This window comes from Xenopus laevis, chromosome 6S (genome assembly GCF_017654675.1).
Source record: "Xenopus laevis strain J_2021 chromosome 6S, Xenopus_laevis_v10.1, whole genome shotgun sequence".
NCBI lineage: Eukaryota > Metazoa > Chordata > Amphibia > Anura > Pipidae > Xenopus > Xenopus laevis.
Window position 1 is genome coordinate 30,277,543 of NC_054382.1, and position 24,909 is coordinate 30,302,451.

At 37.8% G+C, this 24,909-nt stretch overlaps 1 protein-coding gene across 1 annotated transcript in view; it reads left to right on the forward strand.

Annotated features, from left to right (window-relative positions):
• Positions 1 to 24,909, forward strand: part of ahr.S (aryl hydrocarbon receptor S homeolog) — a 77,804-nt gene that overhangs the window by 51,404 nt on the left and 1,491 nt on the right. The window contains 7 exon segments of the mRNA NM_001089224.1: positions 5,667 to 5,756; positions 10,425 to 10,548; positions 14,160 to 14,284; positions 16,964 to 17,166; positions 17,276 to 17,385; positions 19,609 to 19,750; positions 20,470 to 21,682. Of these exon segments, the coding sequence (NP_001082693.1) occupies positions 5,667 to 5,756; positions 10,425 to 10,548; positions 14,160 to 14,284; positions 16,964 to 17,166; positions 17,276 to 17,385; positions 19,609 to 19,750; positions 20,470 to 21,682 (2,007 nt within the window).

The window sequence follows — 24,909 nt, forward strand, 5'->3', positions numbered from 1 at the left end:
TTGCTTAGGGATCGTAATAAATTATCAAAACAAGTCAAATAATATCTGCCAGAAGACGATACAGCAAGACTGATTAATAATCAGAATATACAGACTGCACTGGGTCCTGTGTTGTCATGTATTGTGTATTTTATAGTTTTTGTATTTTTTAAAACAAACTTTCTCAACTCGGCAGAACCAGTGGCTGCAGTAAAATAAGACTCCAAATAGAATCCCAGTTTATCTGTTTTAATCTGGCTCCATGATCTTTATCCCTGCAGCTGGAGTTGGAAACAGTAAAGGGGATGTAAAGGCAAAGATAAAATCCAATACAAATCTCTGCAAAGTCACCGACTGCTCTACAGGGAAACAAACAAAGCTGCTTGAGTTTTGCATGGCTGTGATGTAAGGCGGGGGCTCCCCCTGCTGTTCATAAGTATGATTGTTTACCTGCAGAGCAATTAGGGGCCGCCTGACAATTCCTATCCACAGCAGTTACATAGTTAAATTGGGTTGAAAAAAGACAAAGTCCATCAAGTTCAACCCCTCCAAATGAAAACCCAGCAAACATATACACACTCCTCCCTACCCTATAAATAAAACATAATCTACTACTAAAAGCATTTTATTCTTTTGTGGGGGCATTTCGTATTAGCAGTTAGTGTAAATACTATAGTCGTTTTCTACATAATATTATGTTGTATACAAAAAGCAATCAACATCTTTTCAGTTTTCCTTTGTAACTCCCTGCATCTGTTATTATATATTATACAATTACAGAAAATCAGCTGCATTTATTCCCTTGAAACTCCCTGCACCTAAACATTAATTGTTCCACAACAGCTGCATTTTTACCTTGCAACTCCCTGCACCTGGTTATAATTGTCACAGAACTGCTGCATCTATTCCCTTGCAACTCTCTGCACCTGATCATATATCAAAATGCAGGAATATGCATAGAGGCGGGGCAGACAATTACTTTCACTTTCCATTCAGCACTTCCTAGATGTCACTGCTGTCCCCACTTTCCCCTGATTCTGAGATGATGCAAGGCTTGCCTTAAAGGAATTGTCCAGTGTAAAAATAAATCTGGATAAATAGATAGGCTGTGCAAAATAAAAAATGTTTCTAATATAGTTAGTTAGCCAAAAATGTAATGTATAAAGGCTGGAGTGATTTCATCTATAACATGTCAGTCAGAACACTACTTCCTGCTTTTCAACTCTCTTGGTTTACACTGACTGGTTACCAGGCAGTAACCAATCAGAGACTTGAGGGGGGGCCGCATGGTCATATCTGTTGCTTTTGAATCTGAGCTGAATGCTGAGGATCAATTGCAAACTCACTGAACAGAAATGTACCATGTGGCCCCCTTCAAGTTGCTGACTAGCTCAGAGCTCAGAATTATAGAGCTGAAAAGCAGGAAGTTGGATTCTGGCTGTTTTATTAGACATCTGTTCACTCCAGCCTTTATATATTAAATTTTTGGCTAACTAACTATATTAGAAACATTTTTTATTTTACACAGCCTATCTATTTACCCAGTTTTTATTTTCACACTGAACTGTTCCTTTAATTACAGTGTGCATAAAATGGCTCCTGCCTGCTTGCTATAATTATTCCCAGACTGAAGAAAACAAGATTCAAATAATTTATATTGTGTAATTAAAGTTCATTTTATGAATGTGATAAAATGGGATTTTGAATATTTTTTTGGGGTGATGGGTCCCCTTTAATAAAGGGATAGTAATGCCCAAAATATTGATTTTCTGTGTATGTTACCTGTGGAACAGAGATATGTGTATAGAGGGATGGACATATAGGTAGACAGGTGGATAGTACATCTCAAATGTTGTAATTGTCCTTTTATTTGTGAATCAACTGTATGGATGTGAGCACTTTCACAGGGGCAACTGAAACACCACATATTTAAAGAGATTCTGTTGTGATTTTAGTGATGTTGTTTTTATTTCTAAATTACACAGTTTACACTGCAAATAATTCACTCAATTTCATTTGTTATTTTAGTGTGTAGGCAGCCATCTCATCATCTATGTTCAGTTGTTAGGCTGCTGGGGGGTTGATATCACTCCAACTTTCAGTACAGTAGTAAAGAGTGACTGAAGTTTATCAGAGCACAAGTCACATGACTCGGTGCAGCTGGGAAACTGACAATATGTCTAGCCCCATGTCAGTTTTCAAAACTAAATATAAAGAAAAAACCTGTCTGCTCTTTTAAGAAACATTTCAGTGCAGAATTCAGTGCACTATTAACTGATGCGTTTTGTAAAAAACTTTTTTTCCCATAACGGTATCCGTTTAAAGATTTTATGTTTATAAGTCACTATGGCTAAAGTTACAAAGTCAGCTACTTCGGAAAGTCATCTGAGGTTGATAACTAATTAGCAGTATGTGCCGGCACTAACAGTCAGCACTTTGATGTGTACGTTTTATAAGCAACTTTAGGCATTTTCGCACCATATTGGACAAATAAAAAGTCATAATGCTAAAGGGCAGACTTGTCTCCAAAATAGGCATAAAATAGGCATTTCTTCTTGAGAAATAGTTCAATATCCAACTACAAACTGTTCAGCATTGCAAAAAGATTTGAGTTCTAAAGGCAAAGAGTGGCAGTACTACAAAGGAGGTACTTGATATTAATATATTATGTGTTGCCAAGTTATAGTCCTTTTGTTTGTTGCCAACAAGTCAAAGGCCATGTAGATTCTAAGTTCAACTAATATTCACTTTCTGTAGCGTGTGCTGTTTTATGCAGATTCACCTTTTGTATTAAGTGTTTGTTTTACTCTTTTTAAAGACTTTTGTTGTTTTGTTTTTTTAACCTACGGTATGTGGATCTGTTACCTGGAAACCCGTTATCCAGAAAGCTCTGAATTACAGAATGGCCTTCTCCATTTTATCCAACTAATCCAAATTTTATAAAATTATTTCCTTTTTCTCTGTAATAATAAAACAGTACCTTGTACTTGATCCAAATTATAGATATGATTAATCCTTATTGTAAGCAAAGCCAGCCTATTGGGTTTATTTAATGTTGAAATTATATTCTAGTAGATTTAAGGTATGAATATTCAAATTACAAAAAGATCTGTTATCCAGAAAACCCCAGGTTCTGAGCATTCTAGATAACAGGTCTCATGTCTGTACTGTGAAACTTATTGTTCAGTTTGAGAGTTCTGACACACAACTCATGTTAGCAACCACTGTTCTTTTGTGAATAAATTCAGCAGTTCAAACTGCCTTTAACTGCCTTCACTAAAAAAAGCAGTGTAACACTCTTGGCAGAAGATGTCACTTTGGGGTTGCAACAGTGTTATCCTGTTAAAGGAACAGTTCAGTGTTAAAATAAAAACTGTTTCTAATATAGTTAGTTAGGCAAAAATGTAATGTATAAAGGCCGGAGTGACTGGATGCCTAACATAATAGCCAGAACACTACTTCCTGCCTTTCAGCTCTCTAACTCTGAGTTAGTCAGCTACTTGAAGGAGGGAACACATGGGTCATAACTGTTCAGTGAGTTTGCAATTGATTCTCGACATTCAGCTCAGATTTAAAAGCAACAGTTATGGACCATGTGCCTCCCCCTCTCAAGTCACTGATTGGTTACTGCTTGGTCACCAGGGTAAAGTGGAAACCAAGAGAGCTGTAAAGCAGGAAGTAGTGTTCTGGCTATTATGTTAGACATCCAGTCACTCCAGCCTTTATACATGACATTTTTGCCTAACTAGCTATATTAGAAACATTTTTTATTATGCAAAGCCTATTTTTATTTTTATTCTGAACAATTCCTTTAAGGAAAGTTGTGCATGTGCCGTAATATTAGTCTTGCCTAAAACATACCTCCTAACTGTCCCATTTTTAGAGGGACAGTCTTTCTTTTGATAGCTCAACCCGAAGTCCCTCATTTGTACTGGAAAGTCCAGTTTTTCTCTGCACTGAACAGCCTGAAAAAGAAACAAATTTCTAACTTAATTGGCAGAGAGCCCAGAACAGCCACAGCAGCTGATAAGATACTTTTATAACAATTTTGAGATACCAAATAAGTAATTGTAACAATAAAAATAACAGGTTCCTTGGGAAAAGTTAGACTCACAGCTTAAAGGGCAATTCACCTTCATTAGCAAAACTGTAATCACTGAAAATCCACAGAAATATGTTAAAATTTTCATAACCTGCCAAGTCTTGTAAAATGAACATGGTAGGGGGTGTGGCCACAAAAAGGGGCTTGGTAAAAATTTCCCAGACTACGCACGCCAACTTTCATTTCCCTTTTTTTTATTTCCAAAATGTAGGGAGGTATGCCTCACGAGGAAAGTTCGGGCGACTTTGGAAAATGAAGCTCCGCGTGTGCTTTAGCGCAGGCGACTTTTCATAATAGCGAATGGGAAGACATGCGAAGGCTGTTCGGGGAGATTGTCGCCCAGAAGAAGAGGCGATTAGTCGCCAGGCAACTAAATCTCCCCGAATCTCCTGGTGTGGACTAACCCTTAAGTGTCATTGTCTCAGGTTGGCTGGTCACAGCTTTCATTATCATCTCCCATATACACATAGCTTATCATTGCATATGTAGCTTGCGTTCCCCTCACATTATTCCTTTGTAGCATTTATGTAGGGGAAGTAAAGCAGATGAGCTCCCTTCCATTCCTTCTTATAAGTGCACTGACCAGGACAGGCATCAGCTTATGTGCAAACACACAATACATACAGTATTTCAGCAGAAAAATGGAAACTTTCTCATTTTTGAGCATTGTCTTTTCTCTTCCCCTCAATTTGCTGATCGTATACATATAGTAAATAAATGTTTTTAAATTGTTTGGTCCTCTGCATAGCCACAGTAAAATAAATTAAGAATAATATACTGCCATTGTATACGTGTACTGTATAAGGGTTTTAAAAATTCACCTAGAAGTTCCACAACCAAACAAATGCTCAAGGCTGCAAGTTGAAAGCTTTTATACAGGTCATTAAACTGCAATGTGACTCCTAATATATTTCAGTAAGTCCTATGACATAACCAAGATACAATTTTTACTAATGACACTAGAGTCCTGCAGCTGGTCAGGTTACCCGCAAAAACCTGCGGTACCCTGCGGGTTGCGGGTAGAAGTTCCGGGTGCGGGTATAGACGCCGGTCGGCACTTCTGCGGCTTTGCTTGTCGGGCCGCGGGTATTCTCAATAGTGATTTTTATTCCTTTTATCTGATGACGCTTACTTCCGATGATGTCAGCGGGTCCGGGTTGCAGATAAGGTACTTGCGGGTTGGGTAGCGTGTCCATACGGGTAAGAATGCGGGTTGTGGGTCCGGGTTGTGGGTACAGGCCGGGTACGGGTTCCAAAAAATGGCCCAGTGCAAGACTCTAAATGACACTACTAAGCACTGTTTATAGCTATTTTCTACAGCTTGTTCATGGCCCTTGTGTATTCTGTTATCCTATAGAGCTGTGGGCCAGGCTTCTAGGTGGAGATGGTACATACCAAGCTTTTGTGAGGGGATTTTAATACAGATGTTGGCAATATTTACTTTATATAAATGTATCAACCCCAATATGTGTTGTATTTAACAGCTGAATATAATATATGAAAGTTGGATTATTGCATTTTTATTTAATTTTGCAAGTAATATAATGACAATATTAAATTACAATTAATTATTTTTCTCTTTCAGGCTCTGAATGGATTTGTCTTGGTGGTTGCCTCTGATGGCTTGGTCTTTTTTGCATCTTCCACTATTCAGGACTATTTGGGTTTTCAGCAGGTATATACAAATTTCTTTTTTTTTTTTTTTAGAATGCTTGTTTTTTCTGTTTTGTTTTATTCTACATGTGGAACAGCAAACCAAGTGATTAACTGAGTGGACAATTTTGCCCACTTTGCTCTGTATCAAGGTGCCCAAACTTTACTGATGTTGCCATGGTCTACTGAATTTATCATAACCTACCAAATTGCATCAAGACTTGCTGCATCAAATGTAAGGACAGGCAAAGAGATTTGTTGCACGTGATGAACCTCCTCTAACGCAGAGGACATCTGTTTCTGAAGCTATTAAGTGTTTATCTCATTGGAAAGTATCCAGAAGGCTTATGGAGCTTTTTTTCAGACAATACTTGTCTTCCCTGATTTTACTGGTCACCAGCTTGAGATGTACGGTCTTTCTTTTGGGCTCCTCTGCTGTAGATTTAACTCATTGGATAATGTTTAACCGTATCCACAAATCTGTTCATGATGCCTTATTGCAGTGAGAAAAAAAGCAATATCTTGCTCTTATTTGGATTAGATGTGGCCGCGATCCGACGGGATTTTCTGTCCCATCCGATCGAGATCTGGCCGACTTTCGGCCAGATCTCGATCGGTGAAGCCCGTCGTGGGGCCCCATACACGGGCCAATAAGCTGCCGACGCGGTCTGTCGGCAGCTTTTATCGGCCCGTGTATGGCCACCTTTAGAATTTCTAATGCTAATGCAGCCCCCTCATAGAGGAACATGGGGTTAAGTATGGTAATATAAAAGCATCAGGCAAATACTTTTATGGCAAAGTTATAAATATCAATCAAGACAATATTATGATAGATATAAAAAATATTATTTTCTGGTGTCATTATCATTTTAAAGCTTGTTTTTACAGGAAAAAACACTTCTCTCCTTAGTTTTATCGCTCAATGTGACAATTGTCATTGAATCTGTTGCCGTCATATCCTGCCAGCAACCCAGACAGAATAGCAGGGGCTGCTTCTGTTAGTGATGTGCGGGTAGACCCGATACTCACAGAACCCGCGGGTCGAGTGGGTTCGGACCAACCCCGCACCTCCATTTGCGTCCGGGTTGAGATATTCTTCATCCTCTCCAGGCCCGCCAACTGGAACTGCCGGCTTCTGACTTCCGGCTTAATTTTTTAAAGAAAAACGCCTCCTGCCCCAGCCCTTTTGTGATGTCATCAGCGGGGCGGCGCAGGCCTTAAAATGGAAGTCAAACTGGCCGGTGCTGGTTGGCGAAGGGCGGTTTAGGGTCGGGTGCGGATTGCATTTTATCCAACCCGCACATCACTAGCTTCTGTTACACAGTTATTCACTTAGTTATTTTTAGCTGCCAATTCATAATACTGGCAGCTAAAAAACGCTAAAATAACATTATGTAAGTTGCAAAAATGTTTATTAGGGCAAAGTAAGTTCTTGGAAAAGTTTATGTCCCCTTTAAGAGTTTTTCCTATATTGTAATGAGGATTATATCTGAGCTATATGAACAATTACATGATTAATAATTGTGTGTTTTCTCAAGTAACATGCATAAGAACACAATATATTCCACCAATAGTGATTTTAAAGAGCAGTGTAAAATGGCTGTTTAATAGTAAATTAGCAAAGCAGATAACTCATTATAACTCAGATAGTCACTGAAAGGGTTAACATTTCATATCTTTTTTCAGGAGCTTTGTCCAAACTATAAAAAGTTGCGTGTTAATATCTAATTAAGTCCTTTGACTTTGATTGCTTCGGTATTTCCTTAGTATCAGCTGGCACAAATTGTGCATTTGAATGCCAAGTAAAATCTTTTTTCCCATCTATTCTTTTTTTACAATATTAAAAGCCAGAAAAAATACTTGAGAAAAACTGCAGGTAGACTTGCAAACTATTCTATTTTCTATAATTAGTTGTCCAAGAGTGATTTTAAAAGTTTGTTAAAACGCATACATCTTATTAAATGCAAGTATATACAGCGATAAAGGAAATGCCTGAAATGAGACTTGTGTTACAAATGGGGCCCAGTGTTTTTTAAAGGGCAATCCGATAAACTCTACTGAATGAAAATCAGAGGTGCCAGAAGTTTCTTCTGCTTCAATTGTGTTCAGACAATCACATCTGAGAGGAAGTCAGGCCGAAAATGCAAAAGCAGGCATTTTTGGGCTGACAACTTGGCTCAAGAAGCAGATCCATTTCTTTCAGTTCTGTGCCCCAACTCCGCAGTGCAGGTATGCGGAGTGGGGGTCGGCCTGAAAATACCTCCTTATGCATTATTTTGGGCAACCAGGTGAATGCACGCAGATCAATGGCAATCAGCCAAATGCTGATCACCATGTCATCAGTCCCACCTCAGACGTCCCTGCCCCACCTCTGACATCACCCGGCCCGTCCTCTGCACGTTTTTCCCAAAACACTAACGCGGGAATGTAATAAAAGTCGGTGATGGAAAAACTATTTGCAATGCGAAAAGTTGTGCCCTTACGTGAACAAATTTTGCTTTGTGCAGATTTAATATAGCTTTTCCGAACCCGGAAACTGTTAAGCGACCACTTCCAACAGTGAAAGACCGTTTGCAAATTTTATAGTTTGCGCCAATGCACAGTCAATGTAATAAAACTTCTTACTGAAAAAGTCGTTATGTTTGCTCCAAAAGATTACGACACCTTCAAGCACTTCTTAAGAGTGAGCAATTAAAATTCACAATGCAATAACAGTTTAAGGAACAATATTACATTGCGAGATGTGGATTTTTATTCTTATTGGCACGAATTGTTTTGCTCTTTGCGACTTTTATTACATTCCCCCATAAGGGTAGAACTGCACAAGTGCTTATACCTGGGATAATATCTGTTCCGACGTGCTGAGATGAATCACAGGCGTCGCGACAGATGCGCCATATCTAAGGAAAGTTATAGGAATATGGATTTTTATTGTCATTGGTGCAAATTGTTTTGCTCTTTGTTTGGGCCTATATTCACACAGATCAACATCCTTGCCAGCAGTGATATCACCCCATATAAAACAAAAATCTATTTTTTTGGTGGGGAGTTCTTAAATCTAACCAGCCTTTTATTTATGTGTTTTAAACGCAGGTCTACATTTTCCACCAATAAATGTGGAGTGACCATTCAATACTGGTTACATTGCAGTGGTTCCCAATATATCGGGGTGGGGGTTTCCTTGCCTTGCAGATGAATTAGAGCTCAGTACAAACAAAATCTAACAAAATAACTGGCTTTTGCACAAATTCTGCATATAGAGAGACATGATGTCTGATGATTTTAATAGAGTGAGCTCAAATACATCTTCTAGCTAAAATGAGCCCCCCTATAAGATATATTGGATCTAACTGTTGATGAATATCTGACACCCAGCTCCTGCATGAAGACAGAATGAAGAGAAACAGATGCAGTGAGAGGAAAAGTGAAGATAAACTTGATTATTTCAAAAACAATGCAGAATTTTTAATTGATTGTATTAAGTAAGTTTCTTGTTTTGGTATGGTGATGACGCTTATATTAAATTTTCATTTTCGCAATAGTTCCCCTTTAATATTTATGAGAATGACATTAGGAAAGGTTTCCATAGAGACAACACACTTTCTATGAATAATTATTTGCTCCATCTTTAAATCCTCCCAGTGCTCTTGTTTGCTGTGTTAATAAGACAAATACTCTCTGCAAAAAGGCATTTTCGCCTGCATGATTGTGCTAAAACAATTGGTCATTTAGTATGTATGCATACTCCGTCTCAATATAAGGCAGTATATTGCAAAAGTATTTAGATCCTGCACAATCTCAGTTTTTTATTTTTACATTTGGGCAACGTGTCTGGGTTTTTTGGTGCTATGCAATTTCAAAAAACGGTCCGCACACACCAATGTTGCAGTCGGGGATTGTGCCCCTTTTATTAATGCCACCAACAATCAACATTTCGGGGGGAACACAGCCTCCCTTCTTCAGGATCCTGAAGAAGGGAGGCTGTGTTCCCCCCGAAACGTTGATTGTTGGTGGCATTAATAAAAGGGGCACAATCCCCGACTGCAACATTGGTGTGTGCGGACCGTTTTTTGAAATTGCATAGCAGTAAGGAGACCGGGCTTGGTCAACGGAGGACCAGCACCACCACGCAGAAAAGTGGAAGGAGGTGTGCGGTAATAAAATATTTTATTGCACTGGGTTTTTTGGTGCACATTATGGGTTATTTATGACAAGTTTGTTGTTTTATGACTGATAAAATGACACAAAATCCCAATTAAATAAATAAATAAATATTATATATATATATATATATATATATATATATATATATATATATATATATATATATATATATATATATATATATATATATATATATATATATATATATATATATATATAGACATATAGATATATAGATATATATATATATATGCATAATCATTTTTTTCCTTTGGTTGAAAAATAATGATTTTTTGAGAATAAATATCCACAAGTACTGTACTGCTATACAACATTTTTCTCGCTTTTTATTTATTTCTTTCTTTGCATTTTTGGTCAAAATCCCATGTGCACACTGGCAGCCATATGTGGCTGTGACATTTTTAAAATCAGGCTTTGACTGGGTTTTAAAGAGAATTATAATTTTATGATGTTATTATCATTATTCTATACAATATAGATTTTTTTTTTTCTTGTGTCTTTTCAGTCTGATGTAATTCACCAAAGTGTTTATGAGTTAATACATACCGAGGATCGACTTGAGTTCCAACGTCAGCTTCACTGGGCTTTTGACCCAGCTCATCCCTCAAGCTCTGTTCAGAGATCCCCAGGCAAGTATTCATATTTCGATGACTAATTTTGCATTTATTGTGAAGACCTCAATAATAAATCTGCTGTTTGTCTTTATTTAAAGTTTGCAAACCCTTTACACAACTTAAATATACAGCTGTTGGCAAGTTTAGAAAAACATTCAAATTTTAAGCCCACAAGAAGTTTTGTTGTGAAGAAAAAACAGCTTGTTTTGAGAGGCCTTACTGCTAATAATTTCTCCTGGGCAGAACTGAGGATTTTCATTCTGCATCCAAAATGCCTTGCTTTAAAGCAACCAGTAATCTTCTACTTGTTTAAAACCTTAAAGGGGACCCATCACCCAAAACAAAATATTCAAAATCATATTTTATCACATTAGTCAAGCAAAATGAACTTTAATGACACTGTAGAAATGATCTGAATCTTGTTTCCTTCAGTCTTGGAATTCATAATCACAGCAAGCAGGCAGGAGCCATTTTGTGGACACTGTTATTAAGACAAGCCTTGCATCATCTAAGAATCTTGTTTGTGTACCAGAATGGGGGACCCAATGTCCATCCCCATGCCCTGGTTACACGGAGAAGAGAACGGGGGAATGTGGGGAGAGCAGTGACATCTAGGAAGTGCTGAATGGAAAATTAAAGTAATTGTCTGCTCCGCCTCTATCCCTAAGGCATAGAGGAGGGGCAGACAATATATGATTGACAGCTGAGATTTTTAAATGAGCTTACAACAGCTATGAATGCTTTAATAAAAATAGAAATTGGATTTCATGTGTAATTTGAAAAGGACTTTTATTATACAGATTTTTGTCTGGGTGACAGGTCCACTTTAAGCATAGTATAAATATCATTATTATAATATGCTTAGTGAAAGGGGTGTTTTTTTTTTTAACAGCTTGCATTTATTTATTTATTACAAAATACCGGTACAGGTATGGGATCCCTTATTCAGAAACCTATTTGGAAAGCTCCGAATTACGGAAAGGCCATCTCCCATAGACACCATTATAAATAAATAATCCAAATTTTTAAAATTGATAATTGATATCCTTTTTCTCTGTAATAATAAAACAGTTCCTTTTACATGATACAAACTAAAACACTGTATAATTAATCCTCATTGGAAGCAAAACCAGGTTATTGGGTTTATTAAATGTTTACATGATTTTCTAGTAGACACAAGGTATGAAGATGCAAATTACAGAAAGATCCCTTATCCATAAATCCCCAGGTCCTGAGCATTCTGGATAAAAGGTCCCATACCTGTAGTGTAAACACTTTCCTGTTCTGAACTATATCCAGTATACTACTATTCTCTACTACTAAAGCACAACCTTGCAATGGAACAATATAACTTGTCTGTTCCCAAAGTATGAAGCATCCATATCCTCCATGCTCCCTCTATGGAAAGGCTATGTCTGTCTTGGGTCTGCGTTTTACTTTTCACAGGTTCACTTCCTTTTGATATAATTCTCTGATACATAAAATGAATAAGATATGGTTGTTATAGAGAGATTCTTTTTTGCTGAATATCATTTAAGTTGTGGAAAACCAGGCAGTTTTGCTGCCAAAGCTGTCAGGGAAAATCGGGGACATTAGAACCCCACTGAAATCAAAAGGGAACTTCAAGGTAAGTGATATTTATACAGGCCAGCAAGTTAAACAATGATTTACAATTATTTAACAGCAGGGGTCTTAAAATAAATGAAACAAGAATGAAACATTAGCAGCCATGTTTGCAAGAGTTTACAGTAAAATGTGTGGTTCCATTTAGGTATTCATGGTAAAATGTGTGGTTTTTTTTTTGTGTTTTAGCAATATTCTTCATAGATTGTGTTTCAATCAAATGAGTAGCACAGACACATACTGTTTAATCCACACTGTATCAGTTTTCACAGCCCAGCTGAAATGTTGGTCTCCTGCATAACTCACAGCTTAGTGACTGGCCTTACAAACAGCTTTTATGAAAGACAAGTTTGTAGGGCTCGCATGCCAGGAGGGAAAAAAATTACTGCACTTTTTTTTTTTTTGCATACTTTACCAACATAATCACATTGTTAAGTTGGGTTGAAAAGTCCATCAAGTTCAACCCCTACAAATGAAGCCCAGTGTCTGTACATACACACACCCCTTCATACGCTCACATAAAATACATATACCCATATCAATACTAATTGTAGATTTTAATATCACAATAGCCTTTGATATTATGTCTGTCCAAAAAATCATCCAAGCCATTCTTAAAGTCATTAACTGAATCAGCATCACAACATCACCCGGCAGTGCATTCCACAATCTCACTGTCCTGACTGTGAAGAACCCCCTACGTTGCTTCAAATGAAAGTTATTTTCTTCTAGTCTAAAGGGGTGGCCTCTGGTACGGTGATCCTCTTTATGGGTAAAAAGGTCCCCTGCTAATTGTCTCTAATGTACTTGTAAAGTAAAGTACAGCCAGTATAGTTAAATGTCCTCTCAAGCCAGCTGTGAGAGAGATGGAAGGGATGAGAAATTCTGTTATATATGATCATTTAATGGGGTGGTTCACTTTTAAGTTAACTTTAAGTATGTTAAAGTTCTAGTTCTAAGCAACTTTTCAATTGTTCTTCATTGTTTTATATAGTTTTTTTAATAATTTGCCTTTTTCTTTCCACCTTTCAAATGGGGTTTACTGACCCCATCTAAAAACAAATGCTTTGTAATGCTGCATATGTATTGTTATTAGGGATGCACCGAATCCAGGATTCTGCCTTTTTCAGCAGGATTCGGCAGAATCCTTCTGCCCGGCCAACCTGAATCCAAATTCTAATCTGCATATGCAAATTTGGGACGGGAGGGAAATCGCGTGACTTTTTGTCGCAAAACAAGGAAGTAAAAATGCTTTCCCCTTACCACCCATTATTTGCATATGCAAATTAGGATTCTGTTCGTTATTCGGCTGAATCTTTCACAAAGGATTCGTGGGTTCAACCGAATCCAAAATAGTGGATTTATTTATTTTATTTATTTATTTATTACTGTTTATTACTTGGGTTTCTATTGAGGCCTTTTCTATTCATATTCCAGTCTCTTATGCAAATCAATGCATGGTTGCTAGGGAATTTCAGACCCTAGCCACCAGATTGGTGAAATTGCAAAGTGAAGAGCTACTGAACAAAAAGCTAAATAGCTAAAAAAAAAACACACACAAATATTCTGAGACAATTTGCAACTGGTTTTAATTTTTTAATATCACTTTCTACATCAAAATAAAAGTTAATGTAAAGGTTACAGTTAAATTGTAATACAACTTGTCCCCACTGAAAATCAGAAGCAAATCGATAATTCTCCTATATTAGAAAGCACATCTATAGCACAAAAATTAGAACAAATTGTGGGAAAGGACAAAAATTTGTTAATGTTTGAGAACAACCAGAACTTGTGTATACATTTAATGATCGGGTAATCATTTCTTTTTCCTTGAAGCTAGATTGCTAGCTGAAATGTCTCCAAAATAAATAACTTTTTTTTTTTGCTGAGTCTATATTAAAACATTTTTAGAAAGTTCATATAAACCCATCATCCTGTTGCAAGTAGATATTTGCTTAGCTTGATAATATGTCTAATTCAAGTCCTGTATATTTTCTACACAGATGAAGAGTTCTCAGCACTCAATTGCTATAAACCAGAACAACTCCCTCCTGAAAATTCTTCCTTCATGGAAAGGAATTTTGTCTGCAGGTTAAGATGCCTTCTGGATAATTCTTCTGGATTTCTGGTATGTGATTCTATTTGTAATATTCATCTTTTGATTGCTTACAAGGAAATCTCCGGAATCCTTTGGTCACAAATAGGGGTGAGGACAAGGAAAGAAAACTAGAGGTGCCACTTTGTTAGGCAGACCGCAGTAAGCAAAATCTCTAACCTGGGCTGATGCCTCTCCTCCATAAAATTATAAATGCAGTCTATAGTTGTTTTTTTTTGGGGGGGGGGTCTGTTCTGAGTAGTTTTTACAGTCTCTCTTGATTCTATAAAATACAGCTATAAAGTCTGCTCTGATTGTGTTTGTCTAAAAGTAGTTAATTTGCCATCATTGAAGCCCAGCAACTTGCACCTGCATTTTCAGTAATCTGGTAATTTACAGTAACTTTTCTTTCTTTCTCTTAAAGGGGTTGTTCACCTGCCAAACACTTTTTTTCAGTTCAGTTGTTTTCAGATTGTTCCCCAGAAATAAAGGCTTTTTTCAATTACTTTTCATTATTTGTTTTTTACTGTTTTTCCAAAATCTAAGTTTAAAGTTGAATGTCCCTGTCTCTGGTGTTTGAGTCTGGCAGCTCAGTAATTCAGGCACAGACTCTAAACTGTTACAATTTTACAACATTTTGATACATTTATCAGCAGCATCTCTGGAGTATTAGTAACTATTGTATCAATTCAACAGCTTCAAAACAGCTGCCTGTGATGAAACCCAGAGATTCTGCTCAGCAGGGACAAAGATAACAAATTTATCAACTAAATGTATCAATTTAGAACATTTTACAGGGGCGGCGACCCCCCTCCCAGGGCTGTTTCAAAAGGAGAATAATTACACTTTACGCTTCAATATTAGAAAAACTGTGACACATAGAAAATAGAAAGTCATTGGAAAAAGTCGTTATTTCTGGTGATCTATCTGAAACCAACTAGTTGTTTGAAGGTGAACCACCCCTTTAAGACCCTCTTTAAGAAAAATATATATGGATATATCAAATTTATAGGCATGCACTGAATCCCATATTTGGTTTTTGGTTTGTTTAAATCCAAGCCTTTTTTATTTCTGGATTTGGTTTAATCCAAGTGACTGGCTAAACCAAATCTGATCCCTTTAAAGGGATTGTTTACCTTTCAAACACTTTTTCAATTCAGGTGTTTTTAGATTGTTCCCCAGAAATAAAGACTTTTTTCACTTACTTTCCATTATTTATTTTTTACTGTTTTTCCAAAGTTTAATGTTCCTGTCCAAGTCTGGCAGCTCAGTAATTCAGAGACATACTCTAAACTGTTTCAATTCTGCAACTTTTAGTTGAAACTAGGGATGCAATGAATCCAGGATTCGGTTCAGGATTCTGCCTTTTTCAGCAGGATTCAAATTCAGCCGAATCCTTCTGCCCAGCCGAATCCAAATCCTAATTTGCATATGGGAAATTGCGTGACTTTTTGTCACAAAACAAGGAACAAGGAAGTAAGAAAATGTTTTCCCTTTCCCATCCCTAATTTGCATATGCAAATTAGGAGTCGGTTCAGTATTCGGCCGAATCTTTAGCAAAGGTTCGGCCGAATCCAAAATGGTGGATTCGGTGCATCCCATTTCTCAGCAGCATCTCTGGAGTATTCGTAACTGTTGCATCAATTCCAACAGCTGCCTGTAATAAAACCCTGAGATTCTGCTCAGCAGGGACAATTGACTCCACCAATTGACTCCAAATACATTCTAGGAGGTCCCCCATAGGCTAAAACAGCAATTCGGCTGGTTTTGTATGGCAAAATGGTCGGTCGAATTTTTTAAGAAACAGTACATGATAAATTTCGAAATTTCTTTAAATTTAAACCCCTAGTCGAAGTACACAAAAAATAGCTCGAAATTCGACCTTTGATAAATCTGCCCCCAAACTTTAAACTTAGGTTTTGGACAAACAGTAAAAGATGGAAAGTAATTGAAAGTCTTTATTTCTGGGGAATAATCTGAAAACAATTGCACTGAAAAAAGTGTTTGGAAGCTAAACAGCCCCTTTAAATGCTGTGTAGAGCTTGTTTGTGTCTGACCCTCTAAATTGGGTCTGATCATATAGGCTGAATGCAAAACCTAATTTGCATATTCACATGTGAGTATGTGTTAAAAAAATGCATAAATTGTTCAAAGCTTTAAAGTAGTAATATTTTAAAGGGGGTGTTCACAAAACTTTTGTTGTTTTCAGAAATACTGTTTTCAGTTGCTTTCCATTTTTTTTATCTTCTACGGTTTTTCCAAAATGTAAGTTTTAAGTGTAATGTTCCTGTCTCTGGTGTTTCAGTCTGGCAGCTCAGTGATGCAGAATCTGAACGGTTACAATTTGCTACATTAGTTGATACATTTCTGTGCAGTATCTGTGCAATATTAGAAACTATTGTATCAATTCTAACAGCTGCCCTGAGAACCAAAGCTCCTTTTGAAAGTCATAAGAAGGTGAAAATTGAACTTCAGTTTTAGAAAAATGGTCACAAATAGAAAGTAATTGAAAAAAAGTCTATTTCTGTTCAACTGTCTGAAAACAACAACAACTGAAAAAAGTCTTTGAAGGTGAACACTTAGGATTTGGCCAAATCTTGTTAAGTGCTGGAATTTGGTCACAAAACAAATACTTGAGCCACTATACCAAACAGGGCCTAAAACAGATATGTTTTTCTTATAGTTTTCTTTTTCTGAATTTATACTTCCCAGGCAATGAACTTTCAAGGTCGTCTGAAGTTTCTGCATGGACAGAATAAAAAAGGGAAAGATGGGTCAATACTTCCTCCACAGCTAGCCCTTTTCACTTTGGCTACTCCACTACAGTCTCCTTCAATCCTGGAGATCCGAGCCAAAAACTTCATTTTCAGAACCAAGCACAAATTAGACTTCACACCAATTGGTTGTGATGCCAAGTAAGAACTATTACTGAATGGCTATATATTACATTTATGCTGCCCATTGTTTTATAAAAGTATTCATTCATTATTGTCTTAATGGTTTTTGTTATATTGTGTTTTTCAGAGGCAGCATGGTGCTGGGATATACAGAAGCTGAGCTATGTGTGAGAGGAACCGGATACCAATTTATTCATGCTGCAGATATGCTCTATTGTGCAGAGAATCATACCCGAAGTATGTATCTGTTTTTGTGTGTGTCATAATATATGTATCTGTTACACAAACCACAGGGCTCTTTTATTTACAGTGGTGTGAAAAACTATTTGCCCCCTTCCTGATTTCTTATTCTTTTGCATGTTTGTCACACTTAAATGTTTCTGCTCATCAAAAACCGTTAATTATTAGTCAAAGATAACACAAGTAAACACAAAATGCAGTTTTTAAATGAGGGTTTTTATTATTTAGGGAGAAAAGAAATCCAAACCTGTGTGAAAAAGTAATTGCCCCCTGAACCTAATAACTGGTTGGGCCACCCTTAGCAGCAATAACTGCAATCAAGCGTTTGCGATAACTTGCAACGAGTCTTTTACAGCGCTCTGGAGGAATTTTGGCCCACTCATCTTTGCAGAATTGTTGTAATTCAGCTTTATTTGAGGGTTTTCTAGCATGAACCGCCTTTTTAAGGTCATGCCACAACATCTCAATAGGATTCAGGTCAGGACTTTGACTAGGCCACTCCAAAGTCTTCATTTTGTTATTCTTCAGCCATTCAGAGGTGGATTTGCTGGTGTGTTTTGGGTCATTGTCCTGCTGCAGCACCCAAGATCGCTTCAGCTTGAGTTGACGAACAGATGGCCGGACATTCTCCTTCAGGATTTTTTGGTAGACAGTAGAATTCATGGTTCCATCTATCACAGCAAGTCTTCCAGGTCCTGAAGGAGCAAAACAACCCCAGACCATCACACTACCACCACCATATTTTACTGTTGGTATGATGTTCTTTTTCTGAAATGTTGTGTTACTTTTACGCCAGATGTAACGGGACGCGCACCTTCCAAAAAGTTCAACTTTTGTCTCGTCGGTCCACAAGGTATTTTCCCAAAAGTCTTGGCAATCATTGAGATGTTTTTTTGCAAAATTGAGACGAGCCTTAATGTTCTTTTTGCTTAAAAGTGGTTTGCGCCTTGGAAATCTGCCATGCAGGCCGTTTTTGCCCAGTCTCTTTCTTATGGTGGAGTCGTGAACACTGACCTTAATTGAGGCAAGTGAGGCCTGCAGTTCTTTAGATGTTGTCCTGGGGTCTTTTGTGGCCTCTCGGATGAGTTGTCTCTGCGCTCTTGGGGTAATTTTGGTCGGCCGGCCACTCCTGGGAAGGTTCACCACTGTTCCATGTTTTTGCCATTTGTGGATAATGGCTCTCACTGTGGTTCGCTGGAGTCCCAAAGCTTTAGAAATGGCTTTATAACCTTTACCAGACAATTACTTTTGTTCTCATTTGTTCCTGAATTTCTTTGGATCTTGGCATGATGTCTAGCTTTTGAGGTGCTTTTGGTCTACTTCTCTGTGTCAGGTAGCTCCTATTTAAGTGATTTCTTGATTGAAACAGGTGTGGCAGTAATCAGGCCTGGGGGTGAGTACAGAAATTGAACTCAGGTGTGATAAACCACAGTTAAGTTATTTTTTAACAAGGGGGGCAATCACTTTTTCACACAGGCCCATGTAGATTTGGAGTTTTTTTTCTCCCTTAATAATGTAAACCTTCATTTAAAAACTGCATTTTGTGTTCAATTATGTTATCTTTGACTAATAGTTAACGGTTTTTGATGAGCAGAAACATTTAAGTGTGACAAACATGCAAAAGAATAAGAAATCAGGAAGGGGGCAAATAGTTTTTCACACCACTGTACATAGGTGCAAATTCAATCATGTAGTAACCCAGTCCCTATGTAGTGGGGGTGGGGGCAAATACCTTCTCTATAATAAGTATAATTTTACCATTCTCATCTAAAAGGACACTGTTTGCAATGTCTAGCTAAAATAGGGTACAACTTTAACTGCTCTCTTAGGTTTCACAATTAACGGTTTATCAATTTTGTTATTAAAATTTAATCTAATCTATTTAAAGGGTCTTTTTTAGTAGGGATGCACCAAATCCATTATTTTGGATTTGGCAGAACCCCCAAATCCTGTGCAAGAGATTTGTCCGAATTCCAAATCCTGATTTGCATATGCAAATTAGGGGTGGCAAAGGGAAAAATGTTTTACTTCCTTGTTTTGTGACATAAAGTCACGTGGTTTCCCTCCCCGCCCCTAATTTGCATATTCAAATATAGGATCCGAATCCTGCTGAAAAAGGCAGAATCCTGAACTGAATCCTGGATTCGGTGCATAACTATTTTTTACTTGTTTTATTTATTCATATAAGTCTAAGCTTCAGACTCTTGTCTTTCAAACCAGTGATCAAGACCGGGGAAAGTGGCATGACTGTGTTTAGACTACTTACTAGAGATACTGGATGGGTCTGGGTTCAAGCAAACGCTCGACTAGTCTACAAAAATGGGAGACCGGATTATATCATTGCATCACAAAGAGCACTAACGTAAGTGGTGTTTTTACTCAATGTCCATTTGTGTAAATGTAAAATGTGAGTATACTTTACCACTTGTGTTCTTGGTTTTGAAACAAGTCGTCTTGCTGTGTAAGATATTTTACAGCAGGTTATGGTTTTAAGCTTTAAATGTATCTTTCTCTGGTAACAGTGGAAAATGCAAGGCTGTTGTCCTGATTAAAATGGGTTACATCAATTTTTGTGTAGCAAACCTGTTCTACAAAACAATGACGTTTTGGGTTGAATGTTACAAATCGTCACTTATCCACAAACTCCGTATCCAGAAAGCTACAAATTACAGGAATGCCGTTTCCCATAGAGTCCATTTTAAGATAGTAGATTGTAATAATAAAACAGTATCTTTTTACATTTTTTGCCTTCCTCTGAGTCAACTGGCAGTTAGGCAGGTTAAAAGGTTGAACTTGCTGGACGTGTTTCTTTTTCAATCTAACTTACTATGTCACTTGGAATAAATCCATATTTTATGGCACAACAATCCTATTGGGTTTATTTATTGTTTATTATTAACCTTAAGGTATAGTGATCAGATGAGGGTCTTCTGGTCCTTTTCTTTTTAACGGCAACATGTGCCAATATGTAAGCTACTCTCTGTAAAAGAGGGCCAGACTGAGCAGCATTCTTTACCCTGAGTTTTATTACTTCATGGGTGGATGAAATGTATATTTTATGTGTTTGATTTTTCTTTTTAGAGAGGAAGAAGGAGCAGAACATCTGCGGAAGAGAAGTGGAAAACTGCCCTTCCTTTTAACAACTGGCGAGGCAGTTCTTTATGAATCTTCATTTCCTCTACAAACCATTATGGAGGTCGCACCAACTAAAGCAAAGGCAACATCCGCCAAAGGCAGTTCTTCCAAAAATGAGCCACCGGTTAAGCCATCCTCGCTCTTGGGGGCTATGATGAGACAGGATGAGTCTGTTTACAGTTGTCCACCAGCATCAAAAATATTTTCTTTTGACAACTATTTTCAAGATCTCCGAAGTGAACTAAGCAATAACTTTACCAGTAGTCAGCCAGAGAATTGTTTACCAGTAATAAATAACAATTTAAAGCTTGAAGGAGCAGCTTGTTCCCTGGGGAATTTGGCACATACCTCTGATTGTTCAGAAGTGTTTCCTGAAAGCAAAAATAATGAACTTTATAATATTATGAATAGTCTTGGCATTGATGTTGATGACTTGGAAATGATCCAGCAGGATGAAGCATTTTTTAGGAATGAATTTGATTATTCCGAACTTAGTGATATTGATGTGGCAGATGAAATACTGACTTATGTTCAAGAGACTCTAAACAAAAAAACAGACTGTATGTTTATGAACAATGCCCAGCCAATGCCTTGTGTACCAGAGCCGTCCAGTATAACACCGAATCCTATGAATCCACCTCAAATACAGCACCCAAGCAAAATGATGCCCCAACAGCTGAGTCAACAAATGAAACACATGCAAGTCAATGGCATGCTTACAAACTGGAATTCTGTGAACAATGTACCTCCAACTTTTCAAGAGCAGCAGTGCGAGCGATACAATGTTTCCAGTATAAATGACATGACTCATGAACTTTACAAATCTGCACTTAGCAGTGCTCCCTATGCTTGCAAGCAAGAGTATATGCCTTATCAGGAGCCTTCAAACCTTACACAGATGGACTTTGATCTTGGAAATGTGGAAAGATCTGTTTATACTAATCCTACAAATTTGGAGGGGTTTCTGGAATGTTTACCACAGAACTCTGGAATCCAAGAATGTGGATTAGATTCCCAGACCCTCATGGTGACTCCTCAGTCTTGCTATTCTGGTGCTGTATCAATGTATCAGTGCCTACCTGAATCATCCCCGGCAACGTGCCTGAATCAAATGCAATATAATGCAGTCATGGCAGCTCAGCAGCCGCTATTAAACAAGGTAAGTTTCTAAAGGAAGCAAGTTTTAGTTTTTATATACTACTTTTTATATACAGTACTACTTCCTTTTTAAATAATACTATATTATGACTGGATTATGAACTGTGTATTTACAGGTCTGATTTGCTAATATTTGAATTTACTGGAATCGGTTTATCAAAAGAGCAAACAGATTTTTTAATATTTAATTTTGAAACTGACATGGGGCTAGACATATAGTTAGTTTCCCAGCTGCCCCCAGTCATGTGACTTCTGCTCTTCAACTTCCGACACTCTTTACTGCTGTACTGAAAGTTGGATTGATATCACCCCCTCCCCTTCCCTTCCAGTAGCATAACAACAAAACAATGGGATGGTAACCAGATAGCCACTCCCTAACACAAGATAACATCTGCCTGGTAGATCTAAGTACAGCACTCCATAGTAAAATCCAGGTCCCATTGCAACACATTAAGTTACATTGAGTAGGGGAAACAACTGCCTGCCAGAAAGCAGTTCCATCCTAAAGTGTTGGCACATTCTGAAAGCACATGACCGGGCAAAATGACCTGAGATGCACCTACACACCAATATTACAACTAAAAAAAATACACTTGCTGGTTCAGGAATACAATTTTAAATTGTAGAGTGAATTATTTGAAGTGTAAACCATGTAATTTAGAAATAAAAATCATGACAGAATCCCTTTAAACCATTCAGACTTATAGAGGTTTTCACTACTAATTGTCCACTTTAATTTTTAGAGATATTCAGTGGAGGTTTTCATATCATCAAGCGGGTTTTCCCGTTCATACTTTTCATTTTCAGATCTTTTATTAACTTTCATGGCATTCATGATTTCATAGAAAAACAGTTTAATCATGCTTTCAAAAAGCTCATAAAATGCTAGAATTCACCTTTAATTCATGGGACTCAACTTGTGAAAGGGGCCATTAGTTAAAAAATTCCATGGATCATTTAAGAAGCATTTAGGAAGTCCCACAATCCTTGCTTTACCTTTTAAATACAGGTATGGGATCCGTAATCTGGAGAGCTCTGAATTATGGAAAGGCATCTCCAATAGACTCTGTTTTATACAAATAATGCAAATTTCTCTGTAATAATAAAACAGTACCTTTTATTTGAACCCAACTAAGATATACTTAATCCTTATTGGAGACAAAACCAGCCTATTTAGTTTTTGTTTAAATGATTTTCTATTAGACTTAAAGGAGAAGGAAAGGCTAAAACTAAGTAAGCTTTATCCAAAAGGTCTATATAAATACACAGTATAGGTCTGTATAAATACACACTCAAAAGGTCTATATAAATACACAGTAAACCCTCAAAATAATGCTGCTCTGAGTCCTCTGTCAAAAGAAACACTGCATTTTTTTCCTTCTATTGTGTACACATGGACTTCTGTATCAGACTTCCTGTTTTCATCTTAAACCTCCAGGGCTAGGGCTTGAGCATGCTCAGTTTACTCCTCTGCCCATCCCTTCCTCCCCCTGCTGTAATCTGAGCCAAGAGCTCTATGAGCGAGCACGGAGAAACTCAGGTAGGAAGTGATGTCACAACACGCTAATATGGCAGCTGCTATCCTAAACAAACAGAGACCGTTTCTAGAGCTGTTTGCTTCGGTATGGTAAAGCAATCTAAAGAAAACAATGGTGGTTCTAATTTGCACTGTTGTGTTTAATCTATTGGCAATAACATGTCTTGGTAGCTTTCCTTCTCCTTTAAGGTATGCAAACCCAAGTTACAGAAAGATCCCTTATCCAAAAACCCCAGGTCCAGAGTATTCTGCATAACAGGTCCTATACCTGTACTGTTAAATACTTAGCTTTGTTTTTAGATGGTAATGTTGTTTGAGGCGTCATGTCAGATTTTCATGTAATCCTTCCCAAACCTGACTGATCATAAATAATCAAGAGAAGGAGAAAAAAAATGAAGGGAAAAAAAGGTTTACTTCCTGTTTTTTTCCCCATTCAAGATGTAAATCCCGGTACAGCCTTAAGAGGATTGGCTACACTGAAGGAAAAAAAATGTGAAGCTTCCAGCGGCCTAGCCAATGCCCTAGTGGCAGGACCAGGAAAAAAAAGAGGAATACAGTAGTGGCACCTGCAGATAAGAAACTAGTAAGGGCTCTTACTCATGAGTGTTTTTACCTGCGCTCCCCTGCGTTCCGTTTTTCGGCGTTCAGCCACAGGGGAGCGCAGGAATAGACTCATTTCATTATTTCAAATGGGGCTGTACTCACACAGGCGCGTGTAGGCGCCGAACGCAGGAAAAATGCAGCATGTTGCGTCTCAACCTGCGTTCGGCGCCTACATGCGCCTGTGTGAGTACAGCCCCATTTGAAATAATGAAATGCGTCTATTCCTGCGCTCCCCTGCGGCTGAACGCCGAAAAACGGAACGCAGGGGAACGCAGGTAAAAACGCTCATGAGTAAGAGCCCTAAGAGAGCAAAAGGATAAAAATAGTAGAGTACATGGGACGGCAGAATAAATGGGTGCATCCTGAAAACATGGAGTCTCAAGTGTCCAATCCACCTCCACTATTCATTAAACACTGTCTCTTATTGTGTATAATGTGTTTGGAGTGTAAGTACCCACAGTCATTCACTTTATTATGCCTCAACCCAGGGCTGTCCATGCGGCCTGCGACCCCCCCTCATGTGGCCCTTTACATCAAAGTCTGCCTGCTGTGTCTGTTTACCATTTGTAAATTTTAAAAGGTATCACTACAGAGATTAACTGGCCCTGCATAATTTAAACCTCAAATTAAGACTAATCCCCTGTATTGTTCACACCTATGATCCTCCTGCATTGTTCACACATGTGACCCCTCTATTGTTCACACCCCTAAAGCCCTGTACTGTTCTACCTGAGACCCAGACTGAAACTGCCAACGTTGTTCACCTGTTTACACCTTATTCAAAATGCTAATTCACCAGCACTGTGTCACTGTATGTAGTACATATTAGACTGGTATATCTAGTATAGGTAAATCTAAATCAACTGGACTTGCTGAGTTATCATTGAAGACGTTTCACTACTCATCCAGTCTGTTGAACTGAAGAATCTGCTCGGATGATTAGTGAAACGTCTTCAATAATTACTTAGCAAGTCCAGTAGTTTTAGATTAACCTTCTGTACTAGCTATACCATGACCTGGATGGAATTTTGAAAATGGATTTTATTTGCAGTCACGATGACGCATTCGTATGAAAGCATCCCTCTAGA